The sequence below is a fragment of the Doryrhamphus excisus genome, linkage group LG13, assembly GCF_037039965.1.
Source record: "Doryrhamphus excisus strain RoL-2023G ecotype Guam linkage group LG13, RoL_Dexc_Guam_v1.1, whole genome shotgun sequence".
Lineage (NCBI taxonomy): Eukaryota > Metazoa > Chordata > Actinopteri > Syngnathiformes > Syngnathidae > Doryrhamphus > Doryrhamphus excisus.
The window spans coordinates 12,660,491-12,670,792 of record NC_136369.1 but is presented as its reverse complement, the minus strand read 5'-3'; the positions used below and the strand labels follow the sequence as shown (position 1 = coordinate 12,670,792).

At 41.9% G+C, this 10,302-nt stretch overlaps 1 protein-coding gene across 1 annotated transcript in view; it reads left to right on the top strand.

The window, feature by feature from the left end:
* Positions 1 to 555: 555 nt before the first annotated feature.
* Positions 556 to 10,302, top strand: part of hipk3b (homeodomain interacting protein kinase 3b) — a 33,171-nt gene continuing 23,424 nt past the window's right edge. Inside the window, exons 1-2 of the mRNA XM_058088641.2 lie at positions 556 to 926; positions 8,382 to 9,663. Of these exons, the coding sequence (XP_057944624.2) occupies positions 854 to 926; positions 8,382 to 9,663 (1,355 nt within the window). The 5' untranslated portion in view covers positions 556 to 853. The remainder of the gene's footprint in view (positions 927 to 8,381; positions 9,664 to 10,302) is intronic.

The following is a 10,302-nucleotide window of genomic DNA, read 5'->3' as shown; positions in this document are numbered from 1 at the left end:
CACACAACAATGCTTATTTCATTTTAATTCTACTTAATGTAAACAATTATTTTTGTTTGTATAATGTATTTGGTCAAAGTGATGTATGGTGACAGTTAAAACAGAGCCATGCAGTTGGCGTACAAAACAATTGAATCGACAATGCCAAAAAACGTGTCTCTATATTAAGTAAATTAAAAGTACTTCTGAATTTGTATTATTTCATGATGTTTTTCCCCAGCAGAAGCTGAAATTTTAAGACGACAGTACCACGCTTGTTGACGTGCTGTTCCCTCTCTGACCAGTAGGATGAGACATAGAACAACTACCAAGAGCCCGTGCAACAACCTAAACTAGACCAAAAAAGGAGATTGCTGAGTCACCACCCATTCAGTTCTGTGGTCTGAAAGTACCACCATATAGGCTGACCATACATTTTTTAAGTAAATTACAATTTTATATGTAGCTATACCGTGAAATTGATCCCGCGTTTTATTTTACTGCGCTGAATTTATGTTTTTTAATCGAGTTCGGTGTGATCGATTGCTCTGGTCTACCTAATGCCGTCAGCTCACAAACATTCTCCAGCAGTCGGACAGGAAAAAAGAGACATGTTGGAGGCTAGCAGGGCTGCCGACCCGCACATCTAGACGGGGGACGGCCACCCTTTCCTAGATGGGCTACCTCTCCCGAAATTGGAGGGAGAAACATTAGAACAGCGTAGCTCTCACCTGGACACGACTTGATATTCGTGGATGTTCATTTGCGGGAGTCAGTTGACGTTTAAAAATGTGGGAGATGGTGGCGTTACCGAGGGGGAGCTCTCCCTTCCTGTCGTCTAGGACAAGATGGCAGCAGTGCAGGCGAACTGTGCATGCAATGGATTTATAAGTCCATAACATGTTCAGAGAAGCCCTGGATTATATTTATAGAGACTCTATGTGAAGGTAAGTAGAAAGGGAGACCATAATCAACGATTATATTAGTGTTGATTCACCTTTACAGTTTAGCCGTGACGTAACACTGTCATAACTTACCAACAAACTTAGCTAGCGTTGGTTTTAACAATATATTGACGCGTTTTGGTTACTAAATCATCGTTGTTGGTAGCTAAATTGAATTGTTTACTTGTAGGAAAATCCCTTCTACGCTTACGCGACAGTGACGTTGGTAGTAATGATTAACGCGAGTGCCTTGGACCTCTACTGTTTTATTTCTACGTTGTCACGGGGAACCTTAACGTACATGTAAACATTACTATAGCACATTCTACTCTGTGAAGGAAATGGACCCAGTTACTTGCTAATCGTGAGTCTTGTTTTATTAGTTATGTCACTTCCTCGGATAGCTTGAGTAATGGAGTTTAAATTCTAAGACGTCTAATCTAATCGTCTAAAAAGTTGGTACAAATACGGAGGACCTTTGAACTCGACGAAGATAGCAAAAATTCTTCGACCGTGCTTTAGTCATTCTATGATGTGTAAAAACATTACTTATAGACACTAGTCTTATTATGTTATGTTGCTTTTAAGGTGTTCTGACCGCTCATAATCTCACAGGGACCCGTTGTTTTTGCCTCAGCATATAAACAGGCTACACCAGTGCAACAATTCCCGATTGTGTTGATTCAAACTATATATATGACACAGTTATGATCTTATTTGGATAATGTGAACAGGACAGCATATTAGATATTATGATATGTTATTGTGTAGGTCTGTGTGGCCATAGCCAACACATTGTACAGTATATTGTGAACTAATTGAGTGACTCAAGAGCGCCTCTGCTGGTTTCAACCAAGAGGAGCATGTCATGTGGCAATTTTGGGACTTTGGTGCTTAAAGGGTCATGATTTGAGGCAGACCATATCGCAGCAAGCACTAAAAACAAGCTTGGACTTTCTCTGGAAGCGTACGTTTATGAGAGGAACATTTCCACCAGAAGTAAACATTGTTTTTTAGCAGCAGAGGACAGAGTTTCAGCATGATTATTTGAATGTTGACATCACCAGATAATTCACACAATTGGATTTTCAACAAAACCAAAGGAGTGGCAATGAGGCTGAGAATATCAAGAAAAGCAAGGTAATCACAAATTGTTTAGAGTTAATGAGGGAGGAAGCTACATAGGGAACACAGTGGTCTAATCTGAGTGGTTTTCCACATGCTGATAAACTTATTAGGCATAGCCATCAATGCAGAACCTTGGAAGCATGCATAAACCGGCGCAAAGTGGAATGAATGTGCTTCCCCATGCGGGCAAAGTTATAGAGGGCCTATTATGCTCATTTTTCAAACCTAAATATTTCCTGGACTCCACTAGCATTAGCTTTGTGCTAGCACGGTGAAATCTTCGACAAACCCGGGTAGACCTGTCACATTAATGGATATATGGATTTATCGAATTATAAAAAATAACCACATTAGTAATTATTAGCCCTCAATAAATAGACATATAAGTCTATGTGTGTCTGCGCTATCTGATGACAGGGTTCTGTTTGTTTGTGCATTGGCTGGATATGAAAGAGTCGACATCTTCTCTGCTATTAAGCCTCTTTGTGCCAGTAGCCGGGCTACACGAGTGCGAGCAGTTAGCAGTCGTGAATATGAATGAAGGCACAAAGGTGATAGTTTCTAAGCCGAATGCCGCAGTTCCAGTGTAGCCTTCCTCCAGATAGTCAACACTTACTGAGGCTTTTGATCAACTGAGTAAATATCAAACAAAACAGCACAAAATGGTGCGCTTTTATAATGTTGCACGCTGTGGTCCAGCTTGTGATATACAAGTAGCAGTGATGCACAGGGTTGTATTGAAGAACAGGGGTGAGGGCTACCATCTAAACTAAAAATTTGTGCAGTCTGTCATATCCATTATTGGCTCAAATATGACCCCCTATGATAGTTTAACAATGCACTATATAAATGTGTTTGTGTGAAGGATTTAGTGAATGTGAAAGCCATATATTATACAGATTTGTTACACATTGAGTGAAACATTCCAAACATGTATTTGTTGAAATTGTGTCATACCCTAATCAACCACTTGACTCAAAACACCTGTATCCTGATTTTTTAAAGTGGACTCTCAGTCTGGGTCAGATGGCTACGCAATCATGACGCTGAAGAATAAGCTGACTTGACAGATGTGCAGAAGACAATCATTGACAACCTCAACTTCAAATGGCAACGACCGCAAATGGTCATTTGCCAAAGAAGCTGGTTGTTCAGAAAGTGCTGTAGTCAAGCATATTAATGGAAAGTTGAGTGGAAGGGAAAAGTGTGGTAAGACAAGGTGCACTAACAAAAGGGATGACCGCAGCCTGATAGATTTGTCAAGCAACATCAATTCAAGAATTTGGGGGAGGTTCAGAAGGAGTGGACTGAAGCTGAACTCTCAAGAGCCACTACGCACAGAATCAGAGACATGGGCTACAAACGTCGCGTTCCTTGTGTCAAGCCACTCCTGAACTAGAGACAAAGTCAGAAGCGTCTTACCTGGGCTAAGGAGAAAAAGGACTGGACTGTTGCTCAGTGGTCCAAAATCCTGTTTTCAGATGAAAGCAACTTTTGCCTTTCATTTGGAAATCAAGGTCCCAGAGTTTGGAGGAAGCGTGGAGACTCACATAATCCATGTTGCTTGAAGTCCTGTGTGAAGTTTCCACAGTCAGTGATGAATTGGGGAGCCATGTCATCTACTGGTGTTGGTCCACTATGTTTTCTGATATGCACAGTCAACACAGCCATCGACGAGGACATTTTAGAGCACTTCATGCTTCCTTCTGCTGACAAGCTTTATGTAGATGCCGATTCATTTTCCAATTTCATTTTCCAGCAGAACTTGGCACCTGCCCACACTGCCAAAGGTACCAAAAACTGGTTCAATGACCATGATGTTCCTGTGCATGATCGGGTGAGTGCAACAAACTCACCTGATCTGAACCCCATAGAGAGATATGTGGGTTATTGTCAAGAGGAAGATGAGAGACACCAGACCCAACAATGGAGATGACCTAAAGGCTGCTATCAAAGCAACCTGGGGTTCAATTACACCTGAGCAGTGCCACACGTTGATCGCTTCCATGCCACGCCGCGTTGATGCAGTCATTTATGCAAAAGGAGACCCAACCAAGTATCGAGTTCATGGAAATGAACATACTCTTCTTGTGTTTAAAATATCATTTTTTTTCATTGATCTTATGTAATATTGTAATTTTCTGAGACACTGCATTTTGGGTTTTCATTATCTTTCAGCCAATCATCAAAAAAAAAAAATGTTTCACTCTGTGTAATGAATCTGTATAATATATGGGTTTCACATTCTGATATGAGTGACAAAAAATATAATTATATAACTTTTAAACGATATGCAATTAAAAAATATATTTATTACAAAGTAGCTGAGGCAGTTGAACTTCATTTGACCTCACTTGCTTGAAGATGATTAATGAATTAATGAAAATTCAGTCCATTAAATGTTATTCCGCTCATCGTTATTTGCTATAATTATGTTTACTGTGATATACAATGTTTTTATGATAGTCATAACGCTGCCTTAAAAAATCCCCCACAATATGAGTGGTGTGTTTATTATCAAACCAAACACTCAAAGCCACCTCAGTGTGGGATTTTACCATGGCCTTTAAGTGTTTCATAATTAGAGGTATGACGTGTCACACACACCAGTGTTGGTTTGAAGTGTGACACTGCCGCTCTCGCTTTCAGCTGCCCCTTTCACACACATGTCAATTTTCTGCTGTGTCTCTCCATAGTCTGGGCCCCATAGCAGAACATTCTGTCCTTCGCCTCTGTATCGACTGTGTGCGAGAACTAATCCAACAAGACGAGGACTTCTAAATGTTAGTCATAAGTTCACAATTGAAATGCCATGTGGTCACATTCCTTGGAAAATAGAGAGGCTTTTGAGCAAAGATCATCATTTTCACGAGACCTAGGAGTGTTTGAGAGCTGCATAGCTATTTCACGGCGACTCCTGTTGAAAGGCAGGAGGAAACCAAGTAGAAAATTGAGGATTTTCCATGTCCACAACTACAGTTTTGGATTTGGCACTTTAGACTTAGGGGCGGTCATGCCGGAATCATAGCTTTATTTAATAAACAGGCAGTCTGTGGGTTTGGGTGATTTAATTTCAGGTCACACTAAAGCAGGTGAGCAAGATTCACATTTATTATGGTAGTATTCCTGAATTATGAATGTCATATTTTCATAGTTAGAGGGAAGTGTTTCCTTGATGGAATGGTCAATCCTGGTGGAATCTCATCACAAACACTAACCCGCTCCATCCGAACTAAATATGTTGAAATGGCGCCCTAAAACACTACTAAAAGTTCGCTTGTGGGGTTAGCTCCCTTCTACTACTTTAATGTAAGCAATGTCTTGCACCCAGCTCGTCTTAACCATCAACAGACAGTCTTAACACACAACACACTTCTGGCCTCAAATACAAAAATGTTCTTTTAGATCACAATAACACTGTGAAATATTTACAGTTTTCACATTTGGACCTAAATGGTGTGTGTTTGCATGCGTTAAAATTTCCTTACAGTGCATATGCCTTCTCAGTTCCTCCTTGTTGTGTGTTTTTACATGCAAACAATGCGTGCAGAGCTCTTATCAAATGCACATCTGCCATCTGTCTAAACAATTAAAAATGAAAAAACTGAATTTATAGGGGAGGAAGAGACGACTGTATACCTTGTTCTTTTACAAAACAAACTAACCCTATTTTTATCTTATCAACGCGACTCCTTGTTTCGACATGACTGCATTTGCAATTTCTCACCAATGTGTGGAGGAGCAATCACATTAATTAAATGACACATCTCTGTTTTCATTTAGAGTGTTTCTGCTTAAATTGTAAAGTCAAACCACATAGCCATCATCAGTTTGGGCCTCTGTGTGGCTAAATGTGTGTAGTTTGCGATTGCTGAGTGTCCTCATAGCAAAAAGAATTTTACGGTGAAGCATGTTGGCAGTAACACATTAATCCGCAAACCTAGTGCATGTAAATCATCCATCCATCCATTTTCTGTACGACACATCCTCACTTGGGTCGCGGGCATAATAGAGCCTATCCCAGCTGTCTTCAGGCGAGAGGTGGGGTACACCCTGGACTGGTCGGCATTTAAATCAGTGATGTGCCATTTCATTGTGCATTTGCTTCACGTGACATCTGCAGATAAGTGTGAGTGCGGACCAGCAACGGGAGGGGGAATCAAATGTCCCAGTGTGAGTGCTCCCTCACTTGGCACCATTTGCTCGTTGTGGACAGGTGTGTAGTGTTTGTTTTCTTGGCGTTTAAATTTTGAGTGGACTCCAGTCAAAAGGTCACCAGTGAGTAATTACCAAGCAGCTCAAGGTTGTAGGAAAGCTTCTGCAGCTTTGAAGGATGTAATGCAATGCCACAGTTGGAGCCTCATGGCTGACCCAGGGAGTATCTAGCTCCTGGTCATAATAATAGCAGCAGCTGCCATTCTTTTCCCATACCACCAATTGCACCTCATAGCTTCACATTTTTTGTCTAACTTCTGATAATTTACATACGTAGGGCTCTAATTTTGTGGCACAGCGCAGGGTGGCGCAGCCCATGCAGTGGTAATTTGGTCCAGCGCACCACTGTGCGCAGCCAATTTAATAGGCTGGACTGCATCGAGATGGGCGTGGCGGCGCACATTTTCAGCTTGGCCAGTGACAATTTACTGACAGTTGCAGAGTACAGACACGTCACCAAAACCTCACAGGCAGATTTTTCACACTGTCGGGCACATTTCAATGCAACCAGCAACCACTATTTAATATAACCGTCTGAACCAGCATGTACATTTTGTATTAAATGTCCCATCACATCTGATGTCGCAATACCACCATGCAGACATGTCCGGTGTATCGTGGTTAAGTCATCGTATTGTCCGCACTATAAGGCACACCAGTCTCAATTACGGGGTCTATTTCTGTACTTAACCCATACATAAGGCGTTAGTGTGTATTATAAGGCGCATGCTAAAACATACGGTCTACAAAAAAAGGCAACGGAAACAAAACAGTGAGTTTACTTGAACTTTATTCTCCTAGTCGATCTTTGTGTTATTGACACAAGACGAGTACTAGTTATCAAGTAAACTAATTTCACCACGTGTATTTGTTGGGAATAAACTGTCTCAGAATGAAAGTAGGTCATGGTTCCAAGAATGGCACACAGTGTCTCCAGTCACTGGCCACTTTGACAGGGAGGGCTATTAGAAACTCTATGGTACTTCTTTGCTTATTTAAATAGATATCTTAATAGATCTCATTGAATTGCACAAATGCACATGGGGGTTGTGTGCACGTGTAAAGCCTTGATGCTTTATGACTGTATTTTTGTCTGGTTGGCTTTTTGTATGATGCTTTCCCGCCCTATTGGTTGCCCTGGAGACGTGTGCAGTAGGATGCATTGCAACCACAGAGAAAGGTCAGGCAAACCTTTGCAAAGTTAGTCATCTGCTTGGAGGGTGGAGGTGGGGGTGGTGGGATTAGAGTGGATTGATTTTAGTGGCAAAGGTGCTCTCATGTACTCCACGGCAAACTCTTCTCTTAGCAATATTTAAATGCATGTTTTATATGAACTGGTTAATGCTGTTCTGACGGAGTAGGAGGAATTTAAAGAAGATAATGGTTTAGCAGTATGAGACAACATTGTAAGGCATGCTGACAATTGTAGCTAGCCTCGTCTGCTTATGGCACATACAGATGGCCTTTAATGTTTTTTCCATTCTGTTACGATAAGCTGAATGAACATGTAATATTCATGAGGACTGTTGAGGTTTTTGTAAGGCTGGGCGATATGGACCAAAAACTCATATCCCGATATATTTAGGTTGAATATGGATATACGATATATATCCTGATAGTTTTTCTCAAAGTGAGACAAAGCCAAATGTGTGTTTGAAGTAGTGTTATTAAAATACTGTTTTTAATGTTTTCATGTTTTTTTTTTCTTCATGCAAGATGCACACATAAATCTTACCTAAAAATAGCTGCTACATTAAAATGGGCCATTCTTAATAAATAAAGAAAAAATAAATATAGAAAAAGTCAAATCTAATCTTTTTTATAACAAACCTTTAGCTATACTCAAATTCTCAGCCAACAACAAAATATGAAGGCGTGCCTGGTTTAAGAAGACATTTTAAAATGTCAACAACTCAAAAATACTTTAAACTAAACAGTAGTGTTTTTAGGAAAACACTTTTAGAAGACACAGGTGGCATGCCCATCAAAATTTCCACAGGAATTTTCTAGTTATCCATTCTAACCTAAATACAGATCATTGAAGAAATTATAAATGAATGAACTATATTCCAAGAATGCACTTTTTTAGACCCAGTGTTTGCTTCTTTTTTGCAGGTATGGCCTCACAAGTCTTGGTTTACCCACCACACATTTATCAAACCCAGACAAGTGCCTTTAGCAGTGTGAAGAAACTCAAAGTTGAGCCCAGCAGCTGTGTGTACCATGAGAGGGCACATCCGCGGACTTATCTGAACAGGCGAAACCTTGGCATTGTGCACCCGACAAAAGCTCGCTCGTTCTTGTGCCAAGACCTGACGGCGAAAGTGTTTGGAGGACCAGAGTACCCAGTGAAGACCGTGGTGGTGCGTGGTGTCCAAAGACAACAGCCCGGGAAAAGAGGTGGAGGGTCAGGTCCAGCTGCTGTCCAGCAGCGGCAGGCCACAGGGGTTCTCCACAAGCAGGACAAGGAGCAGCAACAGCAGACAGACTCAGCAAGTGGGGGCAGCAGTGGAGCAACAGGAGCAGGAGGAGGGGGAAGGGGAGAGGGCTGCAGTGGAGGAGGTGAGGGAGGTGGAGAGAAGGAGGAGGGTGACACAGAGGCAGACTGTGGAGGTTTGAACTCGGCTGACAGCTCTCAGCGATGTGGACAGAAACGTAAAAGTGAGGAGCTGGATAATCGTGGGAGCACCATGCAGATTGTGGAGGAACTGTCAATGTTGCCCGCCATGTTGCAAACAGCAAATGTAGGAAATGCAGCAGCGACTGCACCTGCGGCCGTGGGTGCTGGAGGAGGGCCTTCCAAACAGGTTGCAGCTGGGGGAGTGGGAGGATGCGATGGGGACTATCAGGTCGTGCAGCATGAGGTTCTTTGCTCGCTGAAGAATACTTACGAAGTGCTGGATTTCTTGGGACGTGGCACGTTTGGCCAGGTTGTAAAGTGCTGGAAAAGAGGCACAGGTGAGGTAGTGGCCATTAAGATCCTGAAGAACCATCCTTCATACGCTCGACAGGGTCAGATAGAAGTAGGCATCCTCGCACGTCTGAGTGGGGAGAACGCAGATGAGCACAACCTGGTGCGAGCCTTCGAATGCTTCCAACACCGCAGCCACACCTGCCTGGTGTTTGAGATGCTTGAGCAGAACCTCTATGATTTTCTGAAGCAGAACAAGTTCAGCCCGTTGCCATTGAAAGTGATCAGACCTGTGCTACAGCAGGTGGCCACTGCTCTGAAAAAGCTGAAGAGCATGAGTCTCATTCATGCAGACCTCAAACCTGAGAACATTATGCTGGTGGATCCAGTGAGGCAACCCTACAGGGTGAAGGTGATAGACTTTGGCTCAGCCAGCCATGTGTCCAAAGCAGTCTGCTCCACGTACCTCCAGTCTCGGTACTATAGGTGAGTACAAAACAGTTATCATTCATTTTTGTTCTGACATTGTTAGTTGTTTTTACAATTCATTTTAGTGCAGCTACAGTCAATTTCAATATTGTATGGTGCTAAAACTGTTGGGTTAAAAATGTCCTTCCTCAAGCAAAACAAGGAAATGTCTCCCATGCTGCACAACATCCTGCCAGCGAAGGAGCCGCATACCACTGGAATCTAAAAAAAGTGACTCCACAGTGTTTATTGTAGCAGATTTGTCGGGCCCCACAGCCTGGGAAAGAAATTTTGTCATGGAAATGAATGGATTTAATCATTGCATTTTTTTGCCTGTGCTTTAATTACCAAAGGGATTTACTGATGTTAATTTATGGTAGTGAGTTAGCATTGTTTGGGTACTTGAATTTCATCAAGAAAGTCTGATTCAGGAAATTTGTAAATTATATTCCTTCTAGGTTGTTGTATAAAAAATAGTCTGCTGTAATTATATATTTAATTTGGGAAGCCAGATGTTTTCTTCTTTCTTGTCAGTGAACTGTCACCTGACCCCCAACAGCTACAGGTGAAATGAATTGGGAAATGTTTGTTCTCCCAAGGCCTTGCAGGAACCTGAAATAGCAACGAAACGTGCAAAGTCCTACTTGCTCATATGTT